Source organism: Halichoerus grypus, chromosome 9, assembly GCF_964656455.1.
Source record: "Halichoerus grypus chromosome 9, mHalGry1.hap1.1, whole genome shotgun sequence".
NCBI lineage: Eukaryota > Metazoa > Chordata > Mammalia > Carnivora > Phocidae > Halichoerus > Halichoerus grypus.
This window is the reverse complement of record NC_135720.1, coordinates 114035169-114062603: the sequence shown is the minus strand read 5'-3', so window position 1 is coordinate 114062603 and position 27435 is coordinate 114035169. Positions and strand designations below refer to the sequence as shown.

Here is a 27435-nt window from a genome sequence, read left to right as displayed (position 1 = left end):
TTCTCTTGGGAGGAAGGAGCAGGGTGTGAGAGCTGCAATTCCCCAGGTGCCTAGCACCGTGCTGCCTCATTCAGGGCACACCCCGCAGCCCGGCAGTCAGGGCCCTGGCAGGACGCCGAACCCACCCCAGGGGCTTCAAGAGGCTTTAACGGAGGGCCGCTGGTGGAGTGAAGAGGATCCATGTGGGGCAGGGCGGGTAGCATCGGCACCAGCAATGGGCAGGACGTCATTGTGTCATTGTGACTCCCAGGGCTGAAAGGGTAAAGGGCAGATGTACGCGGAGCTGAAGATGCAGGGCAAGTCACAGCCGCAGCCGGACCAGGGGCCAAAGCAGGGCCAGGGCCAGGGAAAGAGTACCCTGACTTCTCCTTCCCTCCGATCCCCTTCCAGTGGGTGCTGCCCAATAGAAAGCCAGCTGGCAAGGGGGCCCAGGCCCAGAAACGGTCAGAGCAGGGGCGGATGGGGAGGGTAAGGGGGTGGATGAAGGGGGACTAACAAGCACAGGGGGGCAGGATTACCGACCACCACCACCTCCCATTTTGCAGATGAGGAGATTGAGGCCCAGAGACAGGAAGACACTTGCCCACTGTTAGGGAGGTGGTAAGGTGGAGCTGCGAGAGGAAGCAAGCTGGGAGGCATGGTCCCTGGGCCCAGCCGCCCGGGACAGGCTGCCGGCCCCTGGTGTTAGCAGCATGCACTGTGGCAGCGCCCAGGCACCCCTGCCTCCCTCCTCTCCTCCCTCCCTCTCACTGGTCACTTGTCCCTTCCTCTCGCTTGTCTGCCTTGGCCCGCGTGAAGGCTTTTGGTTCTCTCCTTCCTGGGTCTCTGCGTCCTTCTCCACTTTCTCTCCCTCTCCTCCCGATTTCTTAGCCTTCTCGTCTCCGGCTTTCCTGTCTCTGTGTTTCTCTCGGCCGTTCTTTCCTACACGGCTGGCTTCCCATCCACCTCCCCCCCTCCCCCAGAGCTCAGCGTCTCTGCAACTCTCCTCTGGACTGTCCCCGGTGCCACTCAGTCTCCCATCTCCGCCGCGAGCACCCAGTCCCTGCACGCCCCGCCCCCTGTCGCCGGCCCGTCCCTCCGCCCCTGCCGCTCGGTGGCAGGGCCCGGGGGCGGGGACAGCAGGGCTGGCGCGGCGCCCGGCCTGAGTCACACGCATGAGGCAGCGTGAGTCAGGCGCGGAGGGAAGTCCCTACGGAAGGGGCTTTCGGAGCCGCAATCGAATCACAGGGAAAGAGAAAGTGTTCGGACGTTCCTTTGACACAGTGACCTTGTGTGAGCCCGAGCCGGGCACACCCCCGACACCCTACCTGCAGACAACAACACGCCCCCCCGCCCCGCCCCAGCCCACCACCCCCGGGTGCGCGGCCAGGGTCCCACAGGGTGTCTGTTCCCTGCGCCTCCACCCGGCAGTCCCTCTCCCAGCTTCCAAAAGGCTCAGCCAGCACGGCTGGGCAGCGGCCAGACCTCGGCCAGACCTCACACCCCTTCCCCACACCCGGGGCAGGCACGGTGTCAGGAAGGAGCCCCTGCAGGTCGACCAGGTCACCTTGTGGGGCTAGGCTGTGTGGTAGGAGATGGGCAACTTGTGGTCCTTCAGGGGTGAAAGATCCCCTCCCTCAGGCTCTCCTCCTCACCCTCTGAGATTGGCCTGGGATCAGATCGGCTGGATTCAATTAAACAAATCTTTATTGAACACCTATAATAAAATCCAGTGCCAGCCTCTAAAAACCTGGGATAGGACCAAGAAGACCATGAACAAAATATGTTGACTCCTGCCCTTGGAGAGCAGATATTGGGAAGGGGGGGGCAATAAATAATAAGCGAAGAATCAAGAATCTAGACCAGCATTGTCCACGGAAATAGAAGGGAAGGCACATATGTGAGCTTTTCTGGTAGCCATATTAAAATGGTAAAAAAGAAATACATGAAATGAACTTGAATAATATATTGCATTTAAGGCAATATGCCCAAATATTATCATTTCAACATATAATCAATATACACAAAAATCAGTATTTCTATATGTGAGGGTTTTTTTGTTTTTTTTTATCCCAAGTCTTGGAAATCCAGAGTACTTCAGACTTCCGGCACATCTCAATTCAGACTCAGCCCGTTTCAGGTGCTCAGTTGCTGCCTGTGTCTGATGGCAACAGGAATGGGCAGCACCGTCTAGATGTCCGATAAGGGGTATGGCATAAAAAAAGTAGAGCAGGGTAAGGGGGTGGGGAGCGAGGGTGGGGGAGGGGCGGGATTCAGAGCACTGAGACCTGGCGCATTCTCAATCCAAGTCACCTGACCTTGCTGAACCCCAATTTCCTCATCTACAAAATAGAGACAGGAATCCTCCCGTGTGGATAGGAGTAATGAGCACTCATTAAATGTTATTTTGGTCCCCACCCCTCCAGCTGTCTGTACTAGCGGCCAGCGAGTTCGCACAGGCTCCCAATCTCAGAGTCACACCCCTCCACCCCCAACACTTAATGGCCACCAAAGGTGGCTTCCTTCCCACCCCACCCCCAGTCCCTCCACCTTGTATCTATCTCTACCCCTTGCTATAGCAAGATGACTTAACCTCTCTGGACCCTGCTGTCACGGTGGGAGGGATACTGAGAGCTCCGGAAAGTATTGTAGACTTCAGGCGACCAAGCCTCGGCTTAAGCTGAACCCAGGCCAATGCCAAGGCAGGTGGGGGGCACCAGGTGCCAACTTCATCATACTGGGAAGGTGAATTCCATCTTTGAGAACTAGTAGAAGAATTTCTGCCGGAGAAAGACATCCTGCTCCCCAAACCTCCCACCAAGGGCAAAAGTGCCACAAAAAGAGATGCATAGGAGCCGTGCGCAGAGCCCAGGAGCAGGGGTTGAGGAGAGAGGGCCCCAAGCCCCTGGGGTTGCTGTGGGAGGGGTTCTGGATCACCTTCATACACCCCACCTTCAGGGCAGGTAGGCCAACAGGCCAGCAGGCCCACAAGCCCAAGTGAAGGCCAGGATCAACAATTAACCCCTTCCTGGGGGACTCCATGGCTGGGAAGAGGCCCCAGCAAGGCTGGAAGTGGGGGATGGGAGCAGGCCCAGAAGTGGCACAGACAAAGGAGGCAGCAGGGTCTGGGCTTGGGATGCAGACCGCCCTCGCCCCTCACCCCACCCCACCCCCAAAGCCTGGGAATTGGCAGGGCACCCTGGATGGTGACCCAGAAACCTGGCTGTCAGCAGCTCCTGCCTGGCACTGCCCACATCGAGCTCCATTGCTTCCCGCAGGAGTCCCTGGCAGCTGCCAGTGGGGCAAGTCCTTGGATTTCTCTGCCCACCGGCTCCCTCCTCTACCCCTGGAGACTCACCCCAGACTCTCTAAGGTGGCCCAGATCCTAGTCTCTGTATTTCCTGTCATCCAGACCTCAGAGTGGGGAAAGGGGAAGGGGTGTCCAAGCCTAGGTTTACCCTCAGACTGACACTGCCCACCAGGGCCATTCAGGTATTCTAGTCCCGGAGGACCACCGACCCCCTAGTGGCTGGGTTCCTAGAAAGTAAGAAAGAACGTCAGAACACAATTCAGAAGGGCGCCACTCAATTCGCGGTCAAGACCGGGCCTAGGAGGACCTACGACCCCCAGGCCTCATGGGGTGGGAGAGAGGCCTGAAGGCTGGGTGAGCAGGGAGTAACGAGGTTTAAGCCGGCGGGGAGGGGAGCCGACCAGGCCCGTCCGTCCCCGCCGCCATCTCCTAGCCAGATTCCAGACCAGCAGGCTCGCCCTGCTCCGCCCGCCTCCCTCCTCCTCCGCCCTCCCGCCAGTGGCTACCTCCCCTCCCCCAGCCCGCTTCTCTCCCCTCCCCCAGCCACCCACTTCCTCCGCCCCTCCCCCAGCCCCTTTGGCTCTCATTCATCCATCCATTCACCAAACTTGTGCTGAGCGCCAAGGCCCCCTTAGGCCCTGGTGCGAGGCTCGCGGGTGGGGAGAAGAACAAAACAAAGCCCTGGAGGATTCCGACAAATCCCGGGCCTGGTGTTGGCTCCTCCCCTCACCCCCAGCCCACCTCCTCCTCAACCCAGGCCCCCCGCCCTTCGACCTCCACCCTGCTCGCCTTTCTCTCCTCAGACTCTGGCCCGCCTGTGGGGCCGTGAGCCCAGCCCAGGCATCCCACGTGCTGCTGGGATCAGGCGGGCAGCACGTCCTCCTGCCTATCCCCACTATGGAGACCCCAGAGCCATGCTCTCAGCCCTAAGAAAGGTTCAGGGTGGTCTGGGGGGGACAGAGCACTGGGGGACCCAGGACATATGCCAAGTGGAGCCGCACTCCACCGCCAGAGGCGGAAGGACCCAGCTGGGACCCCTGCAAGCCCAGAGCTCGGGTAGGAGGGAGCCTCCACAACAAGCGGTGGAGGGTAGTCACTCTTGAAGGCTTCAGGGGTCATATTCCCCTTCCACAGCCCCAGCATTTAGTCAAGGAATAGAGACAAGAGAAACAACAAGTTAAAGACCACAGGAGAGTCTCCTGAACCCTTGGGGCATGTTCCCAAAAGAGTGTGACGAAGGTGAGAGCAGGTGGCTAAAGCTACAGGCCTTGGGTCCCCAAGTACTAGAGCTGGTTAATGAACTGACATGGACATCCAACCCCAGAGGGCATGTGGCCTGGAGAGAAACCCAGCCCGGGGCCTCAAGCGGGACTCCAGAACGCACTCCAGCCCCCAGAGAACAGGGTCCCTTCAGGCCCCAGAGAACAGGGTCCCAGGCCGGCCCGCAGTCGCTGCCCTAACGCTTCCTTCCACTGGCTCGCACGGTTGGGGCTTTCACAGACTATGGGGCTTTAAAGTGTGTGCACTTTCAGCCGTTCCTGTTTGGGGCCCTGTACATGCAGAGCCTGCTGCACGTGGACGTTGTCAGGTAGCTCCTTTAAATCTTACACTCACCACAGCACGCTCTGGAGAGCTGCCACCACTGCCCAGCCACCAGCAAGCCACCCAGCCGGTCCACCCCAGCCAAAGGGCCAACATGGTTGCCAGTGCTGCCAGTTCCTGCTGACTAAACCTGAGACCAAGGGGGGAAAAAAACACATTTCCCCTGATTGCTGGCAAACCGAAAGATCTAGAGGTAGTGCCCCCTAGAAATGAGTCTGTGCAGATCACATGACAACAATGGTACAGTGATTTTAACACAGTGAGACAAAAAGCGGATGTCTCTGGAAGGTGCAGAAGCCCCATCTCGGGCTGGGCCACCTTGTCAATCCCAGGATGATCTGCTGGGTTCCTTGCCCTTTTCTCTGCCTTGAGGTTTGGGGACCGATGTCCTATCCCCAACCCAATGCCCTGTGGCTTGGCCTTTGTGAGAACAGAAATCACTTTGGTTAATCATTCTTCATTCAACACTTTTTTTTAGATTTGAACACTGTGTGAGACCCTGGGGATACCCCTGTGAATACAACACATCAAATCCTCTGGCCTACCAATGGGGAGCACTGGACAGGAAACAAACATACTATTTTTATTGATGATTGTTAAGTAGAAAAATCATATAGTATGTGAGAAATTGTTAAATGTTGGGGCGCCTGGGCGGCTCAGGTGGTTAAGTGTCTGCCTTCGGCTCAGGTCATGATCCCGGGGTCCTGGGATCGAGCCCCACGCTGGGCTCCTGGCTCAGCAGGGAGCCTGCTTCTCCCTCTCCCACTCCCCCTGCTTGTGTTCCCTCTCTCGCTGTATCTCTCTCTGTCAAATAAATAAATAAAATCTTTAAAAAAAAAAAAAAAGAAATTGTTAAGTGTTATGGGGGGAAGCATGATAAAGTAGATGAATGATTGCAAGGGCAAATGTGCGATTTTACATAGTGTGGACAGTAATACTGAACAGAGACCTGAAGGCAGTGACAGGGTGAGCCCTGAGAATATCTACAGGAAGAGCAGGTCAAGCAGAGGGAATGGCAAGTGCAAAGGCCCTGAGGTGAGCTCTTGCCTGGCAGGTGCAGGTGTGGGGAATATCAAGGAGGCTGGTGTGGCTGAAGGAGAGCAGCAGGGAGGTGATGAGGTTGGGGGTGGGGCAGAATGCAGGGCCTCGTGGGCCTTTGTGAGGACTTCCTTTTTACTCTGTGAGATGGGAACCCCTGAAGGATTTTGAGCAGAGAGAGGTGGGACATGCCTTATGTTTTAGGTGGAAAGAGATTTAATACCAGGAATTAGGTGCTTATAAAACCGTTGGAAGGGCCAGAGGAGCTGACTCTAGGCTAGGCCTCCTGAAACAACACAAATGAACTGCCTCCCTCTGCTTGGATCGGGGTGGGGGGACGGAATGAAGAGGCCCCACCCAAGTAGCTGAGCTGTGACCCAGGGGCAGGAGGCCCCTCTGCCTCCATACCTGCTTCTTGACCCCAGTAAAGCTGGTAACTGGACATTGTATGTGCTACAGAAAAACCCGAGTCCCCACAGCCCACACAGCAATATTTCCCTCTCCTTGCTTCCTCCAAATTTCACTCTTTCTTTGGTGGGACCTAATTCACATCCAAAACTGTGTAGGGAATGGGAATTGGAGGGGGGGCGCATTTCAGCAGGTACTGCACTGTTGGAAATATATTGCCATGTACTTGTCTGCCCCCAACCCAGCCCAAAGTATACCACTTGAAGACTAGGAATGTAGCTACCTAGTTCAAGGCCACATCCCTGGTGCCTCTCTTGGTGCCTGGAGGGATCCATCTGGCCAGGCTTGGAGAAAGCAGCAAGCCCACCGAGCCTGGGAATAGAAAGCAGAATACCAAGCTGTTTCATCTCCCTGAGCCTCAGTTTTGACACCTGTATGATGGGGGCAACAGCATTACTGACCTGGGAGGAGTATTGAGGGATCTGAGAACACATATGCATTTATTTTTTTTTTTTTTTAAAGATTTTATTTATTTATTCATGAGAGACAGAGAGAGAGAGAGAGAGAGCAGAGGGAGAAGCAGGCTCCCAAGGAGCAGAGAGCCTGATGTGGGACTCGATCCCAGGACCCTGGGATCATGACCTGAGCCGAAGGCAGACGCTTAACCATCTGAGCCACCCAGGCGCCCCACATATGCATTTAGTATGTGCTCATAAACTCCTTTTCCTCGGGGTTTTCTGAGGCTGGAGAGGAGCGGGGCTTTTCTGGGTTTCAGCCCTGAAGAAGAAAGCTGACAAAGTCCATGCAGCGTGGGTAGCTGGCTCAGCGCACTGGGGTGCCTGCCTCCTGGGCCTTCCAATTCATTGGAGAGGTTTTCCCTTGAAAGTTGGAAGCAGAAGAGGCTCTCCTCCCATTCTAGGCCTGGAGACCTGACCCTGCCAGATGACCAGATGCTCTAGTAGCTGGGTGACTCTCCGAGAGAGTGGTCAAACACTGTGCACCAGGGTGACCCTATATTTGAGTTGCGTGGGTCTATCCTGGTTGATATGGCCCTGGGTTGTTCCCGGTTAGGATGGGCCAGGCCAGGTGTACGCCCACTGTCTGGTCACGACTACTGCTAAGTACCCCCTTTTACTCGTAAGTGTCCTGCTCGCCTGTAATAGCCGGGCGTACCTATCCTATGATCCAAGAATTCCTTCCCTAGGCATGTACTCAGCAGAAATTTGCACATCTAATCACCAAGACATATTCTGGAACATTCACAGCAGTACTATTTGTAATAACCCCAAACCAGAGCCCATCCAAATGCCCTTCAGCAGAATAGATACATAAACTGTGGCCCATTCACACAACATAACTGTGCAGCAAGGAGAAGGAACATTCTGCAGCCACATGCCACCACATGGATGAAACTCAGACATAATGTTGAGCAAAGGAAACGAACCCAGGAGTATGTCACTTATGATTCCGTCCATACAATGTATGTAAAAGGGGAAAGTACAGGAAGCTCTTAGAAGTGGGTATGGTAGTACCTAAGGGGGGCTGGAGATGGTTTCTTGATCTGGGTGCTGGTGACACAAGGGTGTTCCCTCTATGAAGGTGCATTGAGGGGGCACCTAGGTGGCTCAGTCGGTTAAGCGTCTGCCTTTGGCTTGGGTCATGATCTCCGGGTCCTGGGATCGAGCCCTGCATCGAGGACTCTGCTTTTCCCTCTCCCTCTGTGATGTCTCTTGCTCTCACTCTCTCTCAAATAAAGTCTTTAAAAAAAAAAATGCATTGGGGCGCCTGGGTGGCTCAGATTGTAAAGCATCTGCCTTCGGCTCAGGTCATGATCCCAGGGTCCTGGGATCCAGCCCCACGTCTGGCCCCTGGCTCCTGGCTCGGCGGGGAGCCTGCTTCTCCCTCGCCCTCTGCCTCTCCCCTGCTCATGCTCTCTCTCTCTGTATCTCTGTCTCAAATGAATAAATAAAATCTTTAAAAAAGAATGCATTGCGCTGACACAAGATTGTACATTTTCTGCATGTACACTTTTCATCAGTAAATGTTTACTTTAAAAATATCCTGGTTTGGGCAATAGGCTAAACTATTCTTGTTCTTCTTCTTCCCACCTCCTCCCATCTACCTTTCATGTTGGGCTGGACATAGAACATTATCAAACCTCATCCCTGGGACTCGCAGAAAACCTCGACTAACCCAAACACTACATGAAACCATTCACAGTGGTCTCTCTCTCGACTCTTCTAAAAGCTGTAGCTGACTCAGAAAATGTAAATTGAGAAGTAAATATGCTGACTGGAGAGATGTACTGAGACATGAATCCCTAGGGAAGGCTTAAGGGACACCCCAACCTACTACAACCTCTGCATTTCCAAGCTTGGACTGGGAGATTGTCAGGCTCCCACCACTTAGCGAGGCTGGGGAAGAACCAGCAAACATCAGGAAGAAGTGCAACAGCTGAGGGGAAAATGAGCTTAACCTTCAGCTGTCCTGAAATACAAAGTTGATCGGAACTCCCCATTCCTGTTGGGTTCCTCAAGTTCACTGGGTTGTCCTTGTGGAAACTGCATAACCCAACTCTGACAATAAGAAAATATTTCATATGGGGAAGACCAGTTCTGACGTGACCAATTCCCCTGGGACTCCTCAGGCCTTGACCAACCAGGTTGATGCCCCAGGCCTAGAATAGCTCATTTTTCCTGCATGCTCCCCATAGCTCCCACTTATCCAAATGCCATCAAGGCCAGCTCAAGGCCTGCTCCGGCCCATCTCCTCCGGCAGACTAACTTCCCTGACTACCCTGAGCTCCCATCCTCTCTCCCTCTGTAGCACCGACTGAGCCTCTGTTTAAGGGCCTGACCCCCTAGTCTTAAGTTTCAAGAGCCCAGGGAACTTTACTTTGTTCACTGCTTGTACCCTAAGAGTTTGGACCAGTTCTTGGTACACAGTAGGCCCTCAATAAGTACTGAATGAATGAATGAATGAATGCATTCTGCCTCATGGCATCGCCTGGATTGCTCCTCCACTTTCTCTGGTGTGTTCCTGGTTCTGATTCCTCTAAATACGAAATTTGCTGGAGCAGAGACTGTATCTTATTTATCTTTTTTTCTCTCTACCACTCACCCTGCTGCTTAATACTTAATGAAGGAGGAAGGAAAGGAAAGGAAGGGAATTCAGGGCATCTCTAATCCAGAAAGCATGGAGGTCAGTGGGTAGTTAGGTGGATTACAAGGGTGTGGGTAATCCTGAAGAGAAGCAAGCTACCATATTTGCCCACAAATGTATTTATACCTGCCTCCTTCCAGAGAGGGTTTGAGGTGGCTTACAAAAATACACGTTAGTACAAGGTAAAAAAACAAGTCGGTGAGAAAATCAGGACGAGGGGAAAAATAAGAGTAGGAAAAATAAGATCAAGTCGGCTTGTTAGAAGTGGGCCAAAAAGTTGGCCAAGTTTTCCCACAGCCCCTGGAGGCTGAAGTCCCTCTCCCTTCCCCACCTCCCTCTGGGAAGGCCACAGGACACAAGCCACGCGTGCAAGGCAGAGCGGCCGCAGGTAAGCTGCGTCCTGGGAAGGGGCCTACCAGGACCCTTCCCACGCCTCCCAGGCCGTCAGCCCCGGAGCTCGGGCCCGGCAGCCCAGGCGGCCTCGGGGAGGGCTGTGTCCGAGGGGCGCGCGGTTCTGTGAGGGCTATCCCCGGGCCGGACATGGGGGCCCGGCTTGCTGGCGGGGAACCGTGACCTGAGGGGAGTAGGGCAAGAACTGAAGGCTCGTTCTTCCACTCAACGCTGCAAAGGTTCTCGAGCTAACCCAATGCCTCCAGCCAACTCAACTCGCGGCCTACTAAGCGCGCGCCCGGCACGCAGGGCACAAAGATGGAGGGAGCAGCGCGCCTTCCACCCCGCCCCACCCCCACCCACCGGCTCCAGACAAAGGGGCAGGCCGCCCCTCCCCCAGCCTCTCCCTGGCGTTCCCCTCCACCCTCCTCTCCCCTCCGGCCGCCCTTCGGTGACTTCCTTTCCCCTCCAGGGGCAGCCTGGGCACTTCGCAGGAACTGCGTTTCACCTGGGCGCGGGGCGGGGAGCCAGCGCGCGGAGGGCGGCCTCCCGGCCCACCCCGAGCCCCGGCCCCGGCCGGCCCCAGGCCCGCGCCCTCCTCTTTGAACCCGCTCCGAGGGCCCCCAGCGCCTTCCCGCCCAGGCGCCCCCGCCCCCACCCGGCCGAGCACGTGCTGCCCCCGGCCCGGAGCGCCAGCCCGCCGCCCCGGGTGGGGGCTGGGCCCACTCCCGGCTCTGCTCCCCACCCCCACCGGAAACATTCCTGAAACATTCCTGAAAGTAGGAGGCCCGGCCCCTCCGGTTCCCCCACCCCGCCTCCACTCCGGGCTCAGGGTTTTCCTGGCGTCCCCCTCCATCGGCGGCTCGCCCCTTGAGGAGGGGGCTGGGCCGGGGCTTCGGCCGACCGGGGAGGAAGAAGGGGAGCAAAGAAAAACATGAGTCACAGCCGTGTGTCACTGGGCCGCATTGCATTTCCCTGCATCACGGGAGGTGTGGAAGGCCGCCTCAGGGACCAGGGGCGGGGAGGTGCGCCCGAAAAGGCCCCGGGCCCGGCCTGCAGGGCGCGCCGCTCTAGACAGCCCCCTTTCTTCTCCCACCGCCCTCCCCGCCATCTTTCCACTTTGGCTTCCTTCTCATTCGTGCAACAAGTCTTTGTTGCGCCAGGCGCCGGGCGGGCCAGGCGTGGCGGGTATGGCTTGCGTAGACCAGTCCCTGCCCTCAAAGTGCTTCCAGGCGACCAATGGCTCACGCTTTCTTATTTTTCTTAAAAGTCACAGCGGAGAGGGCCAGGGCACAAAGTGGGAAGGCATCTCCAAGACACCATCCAGGTCACCTATAGGAATGAATCCACCCTCAGGTTTACCTGCAAGCGAGCCAATCGTTTGTTTCGCTTGGAGGCTGCACCTTGATTACGGCTCACTCGCGGCCATTAGTAAGCGAAAACTCTGGATTTCACAAGTTTCACGTTTGAATTTCACAAGACTTGTATTTCACCAGTCAGCCACACGCAGGTTGGCACCGAAATGCACATGCTGACACCTGTCCGCCCAGGGGAAATCTCCGAGCCGCCTAGCTGGGCGCAGGGGGCGGCGGGTAGGCCGCGGAATTCTCACAGGCGCCTTTCTCTCCACCCCCTCCCGCCCGCGCGGACCCCGCAGGCATGAACGCCCGCCCACATCCAACGCGCTCCGCGGGCGTCAAGCCCATACGCCCGGAAGGCCCCTAGAGGTGACTCTCCCGGGGACCCCCCCCCCCGTTGCAGGCTGTAAGGATATCCTCCTCTCCCCACCCTCCGCGAAAAGCTCCCCGGTGCTCCCCCTCTGTGCACCTTCCCATGTCTCCCAGCCCGGGACAGTGGGGAGTGGGCCGTCGCCTCGGGTTCCCAGCCCAGGCCTCCCGCGCGCCCGCCCCCAGGCACCCGGCACCGCACGCCCCTCCCCGTAGTCAGCACCCACCCGCGCGGCGGCGGCGGCTGGCGGGCGGCCGCCCTTTTAAATCCCCGGGCTCATTTGCATAGCCCCGCCCCCCACAGTGACACGGCTGGCGCGGGCGGGCCCGTCCCCTCTGCCCCTGGGTCGCTCTTTTTAAGCTCCCCTGAGCCGGGGCTGCGCTCCTCTAATTGGGACTCCGAGCCCGGGCTATTTCTGGCGCTGGCGCGGCTCCAAGAAGGCGTGAGTTCGCGGCCCCTCCGGTGGCTTCTTTTTTTTTATATCTATCATTTAATTAAATTATTTATTTCTTGAGGCCGCGCACGGGCCGTGCCTAGCTTCCTGCCCCTCGCCATCCTTCGGGGGAGGGTGAATATTTTTGTCCCCCCGCCTGGATGTGACAGATAAATACCCCGCGGGGGCCTGGGCGGCGAGCACGCGGCGGCGGCGGTCTCTGAGCGCCTCTGCTCTCTCTCCTGGTTTCAGATCCGCATTTGCTACCAGCGGCGGCGGAGCCAGGCCGGTCCTCAGCGCCCAGCACCGTCGCTCCCGGCAGCCCGGAGCGCGCACCGCAGGCCGGCGGCCGAGCTCGCGGTGAGTCGTCCCCGGGGCCCGCGGCGGCGGCGGCGGAGGGGGGCGCCCGCGCCCCCGCCTGCACGCCGCCCCTCCTGCAAGCCGCCCAGGGCTGCAGCGCGCGCCTCCGGCTTTATTCCCAGGCCGGGGCTGCGCGAGCCGCCGGCGGGGGAGGGCCGCGCGGCGCGGGGGCGGGTGGCGGGGCCCGGCGGCGCGGGAAGGGCGCCCGCACCCCTTCCCCCGCGCCGCGGGCGCCCTGCGGGGGGGCGGGGACCCGGGAAAGGCGCGCGGTGGGGGAGGGGGCGCGCGGCTGCGGCGAGCGCGAGTTGTGCACCCGGCAGAGCCCGGTGCACCTCGCGCGGCCGCCGCTCCCGCCGGAGCCCGAGCCCGAGCAGGGGCCCGGGCTGTGGGGGGTGGGCGGGGAGAGGAACAGGCTGCGGCGCAGCTGGCGAGTGGGGGGCCGGCGCCCCCCGCAGCCTGGGGAAGTTCTAGAAGTGAGGGGGATGGGCAGGAACCCCACAATTCGGCCCTGTTCCCGCTCGGCCTTTTTCCTGGTGTCCCCCCTACGCAGATGAGGCCGAATCGCGGGCCTGGGTTTGGGGCTTCACCCCGACCCCACCTCTGGCCCGGCCCGCGCCTCTTCAGCCCCCAGGGCCGGGCCTGCCCTCCGCCCCCACAAACAGGTTTCTCTGCTTTGCAGGGCTCTGTTGGAACTAGTCCCTTTGACTCCCCGTTTCAATTTTTTTTTTCTGGGGCTTTATTTTGCGGGGAGGGCGCGGAGGGAGGTGGCTTTCTTCCTCTACCCCGCGCCCGCGCGCGCCAGGTTTCCTGCCCCAAGGCGGGCTTGGGTGCCCCCTCTGGCAGGAAGTGGGGCCGGGTGCACCCGCGTGGCGGTGCATGCGGTCGGGGTGCACCAGTTTCCCGCGCCTGCAAGAGCAGCCCGTGCCCCTCCCCCCGCGCGCTCTGGCCCCTAGTCCCGCCGGCCGCCCTGCAACGGCCCGGCGCAAACACTTGCAGAGTCACCCTGGGGCCGGTCTGAAGCAGGGGGCGACAGGCACTTAACCAGGCTCCCGGCGGTTAAGGAAAGTGGCGGGCTAGAGGAGTCGCCAGTAATTTATGCTATCCTGCTCACCAACTTGCTGTGTGACCTTGGGCAAATTATCAGGCCTCTCTGGGCTACTTTTTTTCCGGAAAACAAGGAAGCACCATGATGATTTCCTAGGGTCGTTCTCGTGGACGAGCATTTGAGGAATACACATTGCATGCACGGTGTACGGAGGGGACAAGCTTGAGGCCCAGAAGGGCTTATTACAAACTGAAGGATTCAGGTCGGGCCCTAAACATGGCTTCGCCTAGCCAGGCCTCTGATACTCAGAAACAGGTGGAAGAGACAAGCATTTGTTGGTCTCACCAGAGAGGGCCTCAGGCCTTCACTCCGTTCCTGGAGGCCTGGATGAAAGGGGGGTCGGAGAGTGAATTAAAGGATTCCCAGTAGTAAGAGGTGGGGGGAAGCTCCAGATGATGCAAGAACTTTCCCGGAGACCCACCAGGATTCCCAGGCATGCTGGGCCCAGGCTCTCTCGGATTAGGGGCTAGCTTGGCCCAACTGGAACCCCCTCTGTGAGGGGGCCTTCAGCAGACCTCATGTGAGGTCAGCACTCATTTCGGCTGATTAATTTTGATGTTTAGTTTGAACGGGAACCTGTGGTGTAATAGAAGATTCTAATCACTGCCTGTAATTACAGAGCAGGCCGAGCCACTAATGACGGGGCAGGGTAAATCACCAACCACCTTGTTCAAAAGGGTCTTCAAGTCTGAAATACTGTAAAATAGAATCGTTACCAGACAAAGTCTCGCCGTCTGGAGAATCTTGATGCTTGAGGCTGGGGGCCTCGAGCCCTCCAAAAGTCACAAGTTTGCAAAAAAAACAAAAAACAAACTTTTTTTTCCTCTCGCTGAGTTAAAATTGGAAATTGTCTGAAAATCTGAAAAGGGGAAAGAAAAGTCATTTTCGAACGTTCTAGTTCTCATTTTGATTGGAGTGAGGACTTCCTGTTGTGGACATATTTTCACTATGAACTGGTTTGATCCTTGGCATCAGTGTGGAAAGGTGGTTGAGGTAGATGTCTTAGCCTTACCCCCATTTTACAGATTGAAGGTCTTGTAGAAGTGAAGCCGCTTGGGCCCAGCCTTTCCCAAGAGCAACCAGGGATTGGTTACCAGGGAGGTGTGGAGCCCTGGGTCTCTCAGGTCTTGTGGCTCTGCAACTGGGAAGACAAAGGGGGATTGGACTGGGTGGGGAGAAGACTCTCACTGTCTTTTAAGCTTCTGGAAGAGGCTCCCAAATATGAGGTGCCAGGTGCTCCTTGCAGTGGGAGGTTTTAGGTAAACTCAAAATTAGCGGGGCTGAATAAACCCAAAACAGCCTCTAAGAAGAGGGAAGATGCTAGAAAAGAACCAAGAAGCTTTGAGGACCAGCCCTGCCAGGTGGGGGAGGGCAGCTAGCATCTGTTAGAAGGATTTCAGTGGAGAAATTCTGTCCCTCCTGAAAGCAGGCACTAAAGGGGAAGATCTCATTTGACCCCAGGTGGTGGGTGGGGTAGGGGAAAGGGGAGACCCACCTTTCACCTTTGGGTTTGTTTTCCTCCCTCCACTACAATTTCAGCCATCTTCGCCCTTCCCAAAACTATTCCCAGCCTTGAATCCCCAAAGCTCTACCCCAGGGAGAGAGCGGAGAGGAGAGCTAACTGGTGGGGTGGGCACCAGCCCGGGCCAGGTCATTGGTGTGGAGTGTCAAGGTTGGCCCTGTAGCGTTTGGGCATGAGGCTTGGGCCATGGCGGATAGGCATCACTGTTGGCCAGGTGGGCCGCGGGCTGGTGCCCATGGCGGCCGGATGTCCAGGGCTTATTCCCTCTGCTAACCTTTCCTCCCTTGTTGCCTGTGAGCTGCTCAGGCTGGGTTTTCTCTTAAGGGAAAGGGCAGCTGACTAGAGAGAGGGACCCCGAGGCAGTGAGAGGGGCCCTGGGGCAGTGAGAGGCCCCCCCATCTATACCTTTGTCCAGGTGGCCTCACCCACAGAAGCACATCTGAGCTGGCTCTGCCTCTTGGGCCTGGGCCCTGTGGGGGTTGCAGAACAACAAAGCACCCTTCTGAGCAGGAGATAAGGAGCTGATTAGGGCCAACGGCCCAGCCCCACCCTTTAGCAGCATGCTGGGCCCGGGCAGACCCTGCTCCATCCCCCGATCCTCAGCAGGGCAGGAATCCCAAGTATCCCCAGGAGCAGGCAGGGTCCCACAGTGCCCCTTGACGGTGGGAATGGTGAAGAGGGTAGGAGGTGGACGAAGCAAGTTCTTGCATTTAAAACAACTTCTCCTGCTTCCCAGCATCCCAGCCATCGCTCCTCCACCTGCTCCAGAGAGAAGGGAAGATGAGCGAGTCGAGCTCGAAGTCCAGCCAGCCCTTGGCCTCCAAGCAGGAAAAGGACGGCACTGAGAAGCGGGGGCGGGGCAGGCCGCGCAAGCAGCCTCCGGTGAGTCCCGGGACGGCGCTGGTAGGGAGTCAGGTGGGTGTCCGAACCTTTGCCTCGGTTTACCCCTTTGGGTTAGGGAGGTGCCAGGTGTCTCAGCAAGTGAAAATGAGCAGAGGGCTGCAGAATCGTTGCTGTGTATGTGTGTGTGTCCCCCAAACACGCAGCACATGCCGACCCTGGTCAGCTCCTGAGACCCCAGGAGAGAAGCGGGGGGCTGGAAGCCCTGAGCCCATGCCAGACCATCCAAGCCAGAAGTGACCTCGTGGTCACACGGCCGGGGCTCACACCCTGGTAACTACCCACCCTTTACTTCTAGGCTGTTATGGACCCGTGCCTTTATAAAAACGTGGTAAAGATGAGTCGCGTATACATATAAGTTCCGGTTTCTAATCCTTAGACTCGTTGCACATACTACTCTGTCCATTAACCATAAACATTTCTAAATACTTAACTGTCAGTTTCTGGATTTCCTCATCCCAGGCCCATAACAGAAAGCTCCTGGGCCAGCACCTGTCCGGGGGCCTCACTTCGTGTGGCCCTGGGCCAGGCTCCGCTCCGGCTCTGTAAAAGGAAATGGAAGCCCGAGAGCTTAAAAATGTGGGGAAGTTGGCGAGAGAGTGATCCTCGAACCCTGGTGCCATCCCCCGCTGTGGTCCCATGGGGTTAGGTTAGCTGGCACTCTGGGGCATGGGGCACGCTAGGGAACATGGCCAGTCAGGCTGTGGGGGTCACCTATCATGCGGTGGAGATCTTGGATTCTCTCAGAGGGGCGGCGGCTGGTGAGGCCCAGCTTACTTCCCTTTCCCGGGGAAGAGGACAGGAATTGAGGTCAGTCCTTGCTCTTGGCATGGTGGGCCTCGGGCTTCCCCATCTGTAGGATGGAGCATGTGGTCTGTACTGACTTCGGGGAGACATGAGCCATGAGGAGTCTGAGTGGTGGGCTTCAGCTGCCTCTTCCAGAGCCCACACTGTGTGGAGGGAAGTCATTCTCTTAGTCTGGTTCCCTCGGCCTCTCCCTCGTGCCTGTTAGCTGGGGTCCACAGAGGGGTGTCCGAGAAGGGGGTGTTGGGTTACCAGACCATGGTTCTAAACAGCCCTTGGGCAGCCACCCCGAAACCGTAGCTGACATGCCTTTACTGCCCAGCTTCTATTCATTATGCAGCAGCTTTTTATTCTGTCAGGCTTATTAAAATTTCAGCGGCAACCACGGCAGAGATCTCGGTTTCCGACATCCAGGCGTAATTCCTTCTCTGGGAGGCATGGTGGCCTGGAGGGAGTCTAGTTTTGCAGGTAGAGGCTGGAGGCCTCCCTCTAGTGTGGGGGGGTATCCTTTCCCCCCTTTGGCATCCCCCACAGAGAGTAGGCAAGTGTCTTGGCCCAGTGCTGGACACTTCCACACCCTTCATTTAGCCTCCTGATAGCCTGTGAGCTAAGTCTTGTCACCGTTTACAGTTGAGGAAACCGAGGCCCAAGCATCCCATGTCTTATCCAAGAGCTTAGAGCCCAGCGGTTGCCGAGCTGCCCAACAGGGTCTTTCTGCCCCCGTGCCACCTTTCCCTTTTCTGGTTTCTTGTCCTCTTGTTGTCACAGGGAAGTGTGGGAGGGGCTTTGCAAAAGATGGTCAGAGTGAGAACTTGAATCACGAGAGCTTGCCTGCCATGGCTCCTGTGGATTTCTGGGTCGGAGTGCTGGCTTGCTGACTCAGTCTTGCTGGGGTCGGGGAGAGAGCTGTGTCTTTTGAAAGGGGTGGGACAGGTGGCATTTGTGGGTCCCTGATTACCCCATCTATCTTTGCAGAAGGAACCCAGCGAAGTGCCAACACCTAAGAGACCTCGGGGCCGACCAAAGGGAAGCAAAAACAAGGGTGCTGCCAAGACCCGGGTGAGGACACAGGATGGGGATGGCCCCTCGGCCCATGGCCACAGCTGGGGGCAGGTCTGGGAGGGCACTGGCCTGTCCTGATTCTGTCCCCCGCCCCCTCTTCCCTGGCATGGGTGGCAGTGGGTCTTGGCTAATTGGGGAAGGCAGGGTGAGGACTGAAACCTCACTTATGGGGAAATCAAGTTAGCAGTCCTGCGGCTCTCCTTGCCTAGAGAAGGGCGAATCGGGAAGAGGGAAGGGGGGCTGTTCCACCAGTCCCTGCGCTGAGAATGTTCCATTCCGGGGTCCCCCTGGATCCCGAGGGAATGGGGATGAGCAGGGAAGGCCGGATTCCCAGTGACAGCAGCCTCTCAGAGAGCTTGTTTTGTTTTTTATTTTATTTTTTTCTGAGACACGACTCATATCCTCTGAGTCATGGGTGGAGGAGGGAGTGGGGGGCGTGTGTGTATGTGGGGGGGGTGCAGTGTGGCTGGCCAGTCATCACCAGCTGGAGTCGGGTGGGCCTGCTGGGGTGAGAGTCCCAGGCTGCCCTGAGCAGAGGTAGGTAGGTCTGCCCCTCCCCACTGGGGCACTGGTCATTGGGTGAAGACTGTCCCAGGGACATTTTTGACTTAGTGGATCTTTTCTCTGGCCATCTAGAAAACTACCACAACTCCAGGGAGGAAACCAAGGGGCAGACCCAAAAAACTGGTAGGTGAAGGGGCGGCGGCGGCGTGGTTTGCTGGGGAGGGCGTTTCAGAATGGGTGATGCCGAGTCCTGTGTGCTCAGCGGGGAAGGATGGCTGTCTGACCTGAGCCAGGAATAGTGCGACATCATCACCCTCCCCAGGTCTAGAGAGGGAAAGGGATCTGCGTGTGGCCCAGTGTCCTGGCACCCAGCCCAGGGCTTTTAAAGGGCTGTGTCCATGAGAAGTAAGGGGTCCCAGGTACAAACCAGACTCGATCCCTGCCCTGCCCTAGCGGAGGGTGGGGCTCCTTCTCTTTCCTCTGCTCCTAGAACACTCAACTTCTAGGGGGACTTGGAGGCCATCTGGTCTCCGTCCCCCACCCCCATAATAGAAATGAGGAAAGAAGGCTCCATGAGCAGAGGGTGAGGTCTGTCCTCACCATGATCTTGGGTAGGGAGGAAGAGGCAGCAAAGGAGCTCAGCCCTGAGCAGTGTGGGTAGTGCCATGTAGGAGTTGAGAGGTGATCCCACACGGAGGCACGTCCTCACCTGGGACCCATCATCCGTTTCTGAGCCCCCAAATAGCTGGTAACGGAGGAAGGTGGGCTGAGTCAGGAGGCTGCCTCTAGGGCCTACGCTGAAGTTAAAGGCCACCCTAGCCTTGTTTCTCCTGGCCCTTTTCTATCCCCCAACCTGTTCCCTGAACTCCCTGAGGCCTTCATTCCTCGAGCTGAGCCACCACCAGGGTGAGGAGGGGGGTTAGGGGATGCTGGCAGGGCCCCAGGAGTGAGTAACAGGAAGCGAGTTGTTTTGGAGTTTGTGCCTGGCACGGGGGCCGCAGGCCCGTGTGGTGTGCTGACATTCCCGCCCAGTGAGTGAGCCCCGGCGGCACACACGTCCCCTTCCTCTCCGCCCTGGCCTCGTTCCACAGCGCCTGCGCTGCCCCTGCGGGCCAAGGCCACCTGGTCCCCCTGCACTGCACCCTGCAGCTGCCCCTTCCCGGCCACCTCTCCCTTCCCCCTCTACAGAAAGCCAGTGACTTCCTCACTTGCCCCAATCCGGTGAGGCTCCGAGCTCTGCGGGTCCCCCCCGCCCTCCCACAGGTCCTGGGGCCGAGGGGGCCTGCCTCTGGGCGAGAGCAGCATGTGTGTGGGGTTTTTTTCCCTCCCTTTAAATTCTTCCTTTTTTATGAATGAAACTGGGCCGTGGAGGTTTGCTGAGTCACTCACACACTCAGCCCTGACTCATCCCCCTTCTGGAGAGCCAGGGAGCCCGGGGAGTGCTGGGGGCCATCCTGGCCGGCCCCCCCCCCGCCCCCCCGTGCTGACTGGCCTGCCCACCTCACAGGAGAAGGAGGAAGAAGAGGGCATCTCGCAGGAGTCCTCCGAGGAGGAGCAGTGACCGCGCCGCGCCGCCCGCTCCTTCGCCGCCGAGGAGCAGTTTCCCTCTGGGACTGGACAGCGCCGCTCCGCTCCCCCCGCCCCCCCCAGGCCCACGCACCGCCGCCACCCACCTGCGCCCTCACCACCACACTACACAGCACACCAGCCGCTGCGGGGCCCCAAGGCCCGAGTGGGGAGCAGTTTCCCTTGGTTTCCAGCGAGCCCTCACCCACACGCACACTAGCCCTTCCAGACAAAGCCGACTGCCCACCTCGCCGCACCCTGCCCCTTCTGCGTCCCCATGCTCTGTGGTGGGGACGCTGCTGACTGGGCTCTTGGTTTGGGGGGGTCCCTTCTGCTTCCCCATTCTTCTCTCTGGCTTCCCACTAAGGGGCCTGGGAGGGCTCCCCTGGCCTTAAAAGGGGCCCGCGCCCCGTCTCATTCTGATCTGCCCCACTCCACAGCACTGGCAACAGCAGGCATGGCCACGGGGGGGCGGCGCTCGGCCCCAGGAGGCCCCCCAAGCGGCCTGTGTCTCACGAGGTGCGGCTCACACCCACTTTCCTTCCCTCCTCCCTTGCCTGGTCCTTGCTCTAGGTCGGACAGCCCCCTTTGGGCACAGGAAGGAAGGCAGGAGGGGTCTGAGCCCCCTACTCTGAATGGGCTCCAGCCCACCTCCCCTCCCCCCCCCCCGAATCTATTGCCGTGAGGGAAATGCAGTCCCCCTTTCTCCAGGTGAGGTCCAGGAGGCCCAGGTTCCCTGCGGCGGCCTCCTCAGGTGGGCTGGAGCCCCTGCCCAACCCCATCCGCTTCCACCCTAGGCCTCAGTTTCCCCTTTCCTCACATGGGGCACTAATAACAAGGAGCTAGCCTTGCCCACTCCCACCCTTCTGCTCCTCCCCACCCCCCAAGGTTCTGGTTCCATCTTTTCCTCTGTTCACAAACTACCTCTGGACAGTTGCGTTGTTTTCGTTCAATGTTTCCATTCTTAGACATCCGTCATTGCTGCTGCGACCAGCGCCAAATGTTCATCCTCATTGCCGCCTCCTGTTCTGCCCACGTTCCCCTCCGAGAGGCTCTTCGGGGAAGGGGCCCGGGGCAGAGCAGGCTGGGTTACCGACCACCCCAGTCCCAGGGAAGGTGGGGCCCTGCCCCTAGGATGCTGCAGCAGAGTGGGGGGGGGGCCTGTATTGACCGTCGAGGGTGTAGGGCCACCTTCTCCCCCCTGTTCTGCCGGGGAGGAGGGAGCCATTATTTGTCCCAGCCTGGGGCCCCCCCCATCTGGTTTCCTATTTGCAGTTACTTGAATAAAAAAAATACCTTTTCTGGACCGGAGTCCTTCTATGGTGGGTCCCTGGGGTAGGTAAGGGTGGAAGCCAAGGACCTAGTTGGTGGGGGTGGCTCTCCTGTGGGCTCTGTCCAGCTCTTCAGGCTGGGGGAGGGGGGAGGAAAAGCATTAGCTCCAGGGAAGGTAACTTAAGCCTCTCTTGAAAAAAGCAACCACACCCTAGCCACAAAACAGTTTATTTACAAAATATATATACTGAATACTATACATTAGGCCCTGTCACCATGGAAACAAATCCAAAGCCAGGTTGGGGAGGGCTCAAGAGAAAGGTGGTGCCCAGGAAAATGTCTCCAACCACCCAACTGGGCAGGAAAAACTTTTCATTAGCCCGGGGGAGCCGGTGGGAGGCTCAGCCCACCAAAGACTGAAGGCCTGGCGGGGGGAGCGAGCTGCCGGGGCTGGATGGGAGGAGAGGAGACCCAGTTCCCAGCAGGGGGAGCTGGGTGAGTGCAAGTGGGGAAGGAAGCCGCAGGCCCCGGGCACTCCCAAGACCCCATGGTTCTGGAGAGCAGGGCAGGGGATCAGGTCAGGTCTTGACATCCAGCAGGGGCATCCGCTTGTGCTGGTAGCCACTCTGCCAGCCGTGTACCACCTGTGGGGGAGGAAACGGTGCCACAGGGCTGGGGTCCAGGGCAGAGGCCGCAGCACCCCCGGGGGGGCACCCCACTAGCCCTGGCCCAAATGGGGAGGGCTGAGGGCAGAACCGGGCTCGGTTTCAGGGGGAGGACGGATGAGAAGACAGCAGCAGACTGCCCTCTGAGTCTCCCTGCCCCCAGAGCGCTCACCTTGGGGTCTCCCACATCAGAGAGCAGCTCCTGCTCAGCCTCATGCAGCTCCTCAGCGGGGTCGTAGCTGTACATGGGCAGCAGGTGATGACGAAGCCGGTCGGCCCTGGGGAGCAGGGGAGGGCGCTCAGCCCAGGGGCTGCCCACTCCCAACACCTGACTGCCCTGTCTCTACTCTCCAAGGCAGGGGCACTTCCAGCAGGCGCCTCTGGGGGCACACTAGGATTCTGAGAATCCGTGCCCAGTTCTAGATGGGGCCCCTCTTTGGTGGGTAAGCCCAGTTTGGGCAGGAAAACCTAACAGTGGGGTGTAGAGAATTTCAGGCTTGTATAAGGAAAGCCGAGGGGCATCTCAACCGTGGATGTGGAGAACCTGATCCTATGGGAAGAAAGGTAAGCCGAATGCAGGGGAGGTAACGCTGGGGACAGGGACACTCACCGCTTTTTCTTCTGGACATACATTACCTGTAACAGAGACACGGCGCTGTGGAGGCTGCTGAGCCCAGGATGGCCCACAGGAGACCCACCTCTACCCCCTTCACCCCTCACAGCAGGACAGCTGAGCCTGTGCAGGCTGGACCCCCCCCACCCCCGCCCTGCCCCAGCAGAGGTGCGGGTGCGTATGTGTGTACGTGGGGGCTCCTTACCACAGCCACCACCACCCCGACCAGGGTGATGAGGAAGAAAGGCCCGAGCACATAGCCCACCATGGAGTCGCTGTTGGCCTGAGGGGCGTTGGGCACTGTGGTGTTACTCATGACATCGGCGGCCGCCGGGCCGGGGGGTCAGCATGGGCAGTAGTGCTTCGGGAGGGCGCCTCCACTGGGCTCCCTGGGGAGGAGAAAGGGAGGTTATCTATTTCACCCAGGGTGACGTCCAAGCTCTGGATCCCTCCCCAAGAGCTGGTGGTGTATCGAAACTTAGGTCAGGCCCTGGGACGAGGGATCCTCCAGGTCAATGTGCCAGGTTTAACCCTCCAGTGACTCCAGGGAAATCTGGGTGTAGAGGGCACCAAGGGGAGGCCCCGAGTCCTGCCCGGCTCCTATCCCCAAATCAGGGTGGGGCCCAGCTCAGGTGCTGGCCAAACATTTGCACATCTCAACTGGGAAAAGCTTAGCTACACGTTCCCAGCTCCTATTCCCACCTCTTAGGACACTGGGCCACCAGCACCTATCCAGCGGAGCAAAAGGGGGAGATCTGACAAAAATATGAGGGTCCTGCACTGTGGGGCCCAGGGGTGATGTAGGAGCATCTGAAGGAGCGTGCCTCAGTCCTGGTCCAATCCCCACACTTGAGGCTATAGGCCTTCCCTGGGCCCTCCTTGTCCCTGGTGTTACTGCAGACAGAGCCGGGACAGCCTCTCCCCCATTGGTCTCGTGCCAGGGTGGACACAAGTGGGCAGGGCTGGATTGTATCTGCGAGGTGATGTCACCTCCCTCTGGTCCGCACCCGGGGCTCCGCCCATGTCCCTCCCCTCTTAGCCTGGGCTGACAGGCGGAGGTGAGAGGGTCAGCTCCCATCGACGGATGCAAGATTGTCGATGGGCTCCTGTACGCAGACCCCAAGGTCCCCGACCCCGCTTCGCTTGGGTCTCCACTGGAGGGCAAGGTATGAACTACCTGTCCCGGTGTCCGCGGAAGCACCGAGCTTGCCCAGTCGCATGCACACCGTCCCATGGTCGAGGGGACCTGCCGAGGTGGGGCGGGTGTCGGGCCCCTCCTAGGATGCGGAGCAGCATCGGCGAGTGGGAGGTAGTTCCCACGGCGCTGGGCAGCTCAGGCCGGGGGAGGGAGGTCTGGGGGCTGCGCAGAGGGCCCGGGCATCCTGGAATCCCGGCACCCCAAGACGTGGACCCGTACCGGCGCTGTGTAGCCCATCCAACCCGATCATGCCTTACCTCCCGCCGCTGCAGCCCGGACAGGAACGCCCTCGCTTGGCTCCCAGGCCCCGGAAGCGCCGGCAGGCGCGTGATCAAAGGACCCGGGGAAATGGGCGGGGCCTCAGTCCCGGGACGCAGCCAATCCGGTGGCGGAAGGCGGACGGCCCGGAGACTTCTGGAGCCGCCAATCCGGAGGTGGGGGGTGCGCCGTGCGGAGGCGGGGAGGGCCCAGGTTGCAGGGTCCACCCCGCGGCAGCAGGGGGCAGGCGAGCGCTGCGCAGCGGGGGGAGGAGAGCGCGCGGGGAGGGGCGGGGCGGGGCCGGGGCGGCTTCCCGGCGTCCCCCGGGGCGGACCCCAGCCGAGGGCTGCGGCGGGGCGTCGGGCTTCCTCGTGCTCCGGGGTGGAGCCCAGGTGTAGGGCCAAGCCACGCCCCGAAGTTTAGTCCGGGCGTGCGGCCCCTGGCTGCTCTCCCCGCCACCGGGACCCTGCCTGGGGCCCCCAAGGACTTCATTAGTGTTTGCGGAGCCTTCCAAGCCTCCTAGGGCCCAAGCGGCCCTCTGGGCTATGCTCTGAGGGTAGCTAGAGTAGGCAGGCCTGGGTTCGCCTCTGCTCAGCCATGGGGCCTGGGACCCACTTACCCTCCACCCTTCTCTGCGCCTCGGTCTGAAACAGGCTCTTGTGAGGATTAAGCGATGACGTGGATAAGGAGTCTGGCACACACCACGCCCTGTTAAAGCCCCCGCTAACCTCCGTCCGGTTCCCAGGGGCACAGATGGTGCGGCGGGGTGCAGTCCCCCTGGGCCACAAGCAACTTGAGAAGTAGGTAAATTCGAAAGCTTTCGTGGTCTCGTCATTACAGCGGCACACACTGAAGATGGATCGATGGATTTTACCAATGTCAGCATCCTGGTTGTGATATTCTGCTATAGTTGTGCAAAAGTTAGCATTGCGAGAAGCTAGGCAAAGCGTGCAAGGGATGTCTGTTATTTCTTACAACTGCATGTGAATCTACAGTTACCTCGAATACGTGTGTGTAGCTTTGTACCCAGATCTTGCCACCTCTCCCTCCAAATCACACACGGTTAGGAAAACTCCAGACTGGCAAGTGATGGAAGCCACCCAAGAACATAAAAGTTGTGGGAGCTGAACCAGGCTGAGGCTCTCCAGGGTCCTTGGGTGCTACTGGAGATAGAGGGCTAACCTGTATCACCTTATTCTTGCCAAAGACAGCCAGTGGCCCGGACACGGTTGAGCCACATGGTCTGGTCTGGCCGGTTTCCTCAGGCCCTTCCAGAGGTTGGATTAGGGCAGGTCTGATGCAGAGATGACCCAACCTAGAACCAGAGGGCAGTTGGGAACTCTGGCCTCTTGCCTTCGGACACCATCACCTGACTGGTAGGAAATCAGAGATAAGGGGAAAGGAATGACAGAAATGCCCGCGTCTGGAGGCTCCGGGTGGATTCCTGGTATTCTCAGGCTTTTTGAGTCTGAAGAGTAAGGAGACCACTCATCCCAGGCTGCTGCTGCTGCTTTTTTCTTTTTTTAAAAGATTTTACTCATTTGACAGCAAGAGCAGGAACACAAGCAAGGAGAGTGGGAGAGGAAGAAGCAGGCCTCCCGCCCAGCAGGGAGCCCGATGCGGGGCTCGATCCCAGGACCCCGGGATCATGACCCAAGCCGAAGGCAGACGCCCAACAACTGAGCCACCCAGGCACCCCTCATCCCAGGCTTCTATCAGAGCTGAGGGCAGAGGGAGGAGGCCACCTTCCCTGGTGGAGCCTGCCTTGCAAGCAGGTTAGGATCAAATGATAGGTTTTAGAATCCAGATCGCCTTGGCTGCCCACACATCCAACCTCTGTCCTCATCCTCACAGCTTCTGATCACATATCTTGAGGGCCCTGTAGGAGTGGGCTTAGTGGTCAACTGGCTAAGCCAGTGTGTAGACAGGACTGGGGTCTCAGTGTCAGAAACTCAGCATGTTTTTACCTCCCTTAATCCCAGGACAGAACACCATTCTGAGCTAGGCAGGCCAGGTGGGGTGACCCCAATTTACAAATGAGTAAGCTGAGGCCCTGAGCAGCGTGATGACTTCCCAGGGCCTTGGTGTGATCAGCAAGGGTGAAGGAGAAGGGAATGACAGGTGGGCCCTCTTCTTGGACAGCCCTGTGCCAGCATCTGTCCCATGTCTGTGTTTGAAGCTGGTTTGCTCCTGGGATAAGGTTTCAGATCCCATGAGGGTACCCCAGGCCTAGCCAGGGAATACTCCAGCCCTCCCTGCTCTCTTCATGCTGCTGCAACCTCAGGAAGGGGAGACACAGGGCAGAGCTGAGGCTGCACTCTGCCACCCTGATCAAGTTTTGACTGTCCCCTTGCCCTGTGGTTTTGGTTAGTGCCTGGGCTTATGTATGCACTTTCACTAATGCCTTGCTCATCTTTGTGTCCCCCTGCTCTGGACCTAACTAACAAATCATAAAAGCAACACTTAGGAAGATCACATTGTTGACAAGTAATGTAAATTCATTACAGAACAAAGCTCAAGATTTATAGGAATGCAGCTATCCAGCCCTCAATAAGATAACATTCATAATGTGTGGCACCCGTTAAAAAAATGGATCCATAAATACTTAGACATGCAAAGAGGCAGGAAAACACAGTCTCTAATCAACTGAAACTGACCCAGAACTGAAAGATGTAGGGCCTAAGGAGGACATTAAAACAGTTATAATTGTATTCCTTATGCTCAAAAAGTTGAGAGACAAGGAAGGTATAAAAAAGCCTCAAATTGAATTTCTGACATGAAATCCACAATGTCCAAGATGAAAAATACATTGGATGAGATTAATGGCAGATTAGATACTGCAGAAAAAAAGATGTGTGAACATGAAGGCATTTGAATAGAAGTTATCCAAAATGAAAGAGACAAAAAAGAATCTAAAAAAAAAAAATTACAAGAGCACCAGTGAATTGTGGGACAATTTCAAATGGCCTAATATATGGGTAATTAGAGACCCAGAAGAAAAAGAAGAGGGGACAAAAATATTTGAAGAAATAATGACTGAAAGTTTTCCAAACGTAATGAAGACTATAAACCCACAGATCCAGGAAACACAATAAACCCCAAGCACAAGAAACATGGAAAAAAAAACTATATGAAGGCACATTATAATCAAATTGCTTAAAATGAGTAATAAAGAGGAAATCTTAAAAGATGTAAGGTACAGAGGAATAAAGTTAAGAATCACATCAGATTGGGGCGCCTGGGTGGCTCAGTTGGTTAAGCAGCTGCCTTCGGCTCAGGTCATGATCCTGGGGTCCTGGGATCGAGCCTCACGTTCGGCTCCCTGCTCAGCAGAGAGCCTGCTTCTCCCTCTCCCTCTGCCTGCCACTCTGCCTACTTGTGCTCTCTCTTTCTCTGTCAAATAAATAAATAAAATCTTAAAAAAAAAAAAGAATGACATCAGATTTTCACCCCAAACAACCCGTGTAAGAAGACAGTGAAATAATATCTTTAAAGTATTGAAAGAAAACCTCCCAATGTAGAACATTAGGCAAAAATATCTTTCAAAAACATACAA

The 27435-nt window shown here is 57.8% G+C and overlaps 2 protein-coding genes across 5 annotated transcripts; one reads left to right on the top strand and one right to left on the bottom strand.

The window, feature by feature from the left end:
- Window positions 1-11900: 11900 nt before the first annotated feature.
- HMGA1 (high mobility group AT-hook 1) lies at window positions 11901-20007 on the top strand. 2 transcript variants are annotated; one of them, XM_036115810.2, is made up of 6 exons: window positions 11901-12059; window positions 12303-12410; window positions 15774-15919; window positions 17717-17800; window positions 18440-18490; window positions 19815-20007. In XM_036115810.2, the coding sequence occupies exons 3-6, from the start codon at window positions 15818-15820 to the stop codon at window positions 19866-19868; spliced, it is 291 nt and encodes a 96-aa protein (XP_035971703.1). In that variant the 5' UTR covers window positions 11901-12059; window positions 12303-12410; window positions 15774-15817; the 3' UTR covers window positions 19869-20007. The 2 variants fall into 2 exon arrangements, with proteins under 2 accessions (XP_035971703.1, XP_035971696.1); XM_036115803.2 differs by having other exon boundaries at window positions 11902-12059; window positions 15774-15952.
- On the bottom strand, window positions 16287-24022 carry SMIM29 (small integral membrane protein 29). 3 transcript variants are annotated; one of them, XR_013441288.1, is made up of 6 exons: window positions 23879-24022; window positions 22629-22812; window positions 22421-22446; window positions 21983-22088; window positions 21170-21789; window positions 16287-16480 (listed from the first exon to the last, which is right to left on the bottom strand). XR_013441288.1 is itself a non-coding variant. In XM_036115824.2 (5 exons), the coding sequence occupies exons 2-5, from the start codon at window positions 22737-22739 to the stop codon at window positions 21724-21726; spliced, it is 309 nt and encodes a 102-aa protein (XP_035971717.1). In that variant the 5' UTR covers window positions 22740-22812; window positions 23879-24022; the 3' UTR covers window positions 20813-21723. The 3 variants fall into 3 exon arrangements, 2 of the variants coding, with proteins under 2 accessions (XP_035971717.1, XP_035971726.1); XM_036115824.2 differs by lacking the exon at window positions 16287-16480 and having other exon boundaries at window positions 20813-21789; XM_036115833.2 differs by lacking the exons at window positions 16287-16480; window positions 23879-24022 and adding an exon at window positions 23601-23771 and having other exon boundaries at window positions 20813-21789.
- Window positions 24023-27435: the final 3413 nt, after the last annotated feature.

What these genes read in the sequence shown, in the direction of transcription:
- HMGA1 (XM_036115803.2), top strand. Translation starts at nt 15,818, where the DNA reads ATGAGCGAGTCGAGCTCGAAGTCCAGCCAGCCCTTGGCCTCCAAGCAG. An exon ending in AGGGTGCTGCCAAGACCCGG is followed by an intron (nt 17,801 to 18,439) that starts GTGAGGACACAG and finishes CTGGCCATCTAG; the next exon opens with AAAACTACCACAACTCCAGG. An exon ending in GGGGCAGACCCAAAAAACTG is followed by an intron (nt 18,491 to 19,814) that starts GTAGGTGAAGGG and finishes CCCACCTCACAG; the next exon opens with GAGAAGGAGGAAGAAGAGGG.
- SMIM29 (XM_036115824.2), bottom strand. Translation starts at nt 22,739, where the DNA reads ATGAGTAACACCACAGTGCCCAACGCCCCTCAGGCCAACAGCGACTCC. An exon ending in TCGGGGTGGTGGTGGCTGTG is followed by an intron (nt 22,447 to 22,628) that starts GTAAGGAGCCCC and finishes TCTCTGTTACAG; the next exon opens with GTAATGTATGTCCAGAAGAA. An exon ending in CTGATGTGGGAGACCCCAAG is followed by an intron (nt 21,790 to 21,982) that starts GTGAGCGCTCTG and finishes CCTCCCCCACAG; the next exon opens with GTGGTACACGGCTGGCAGAG.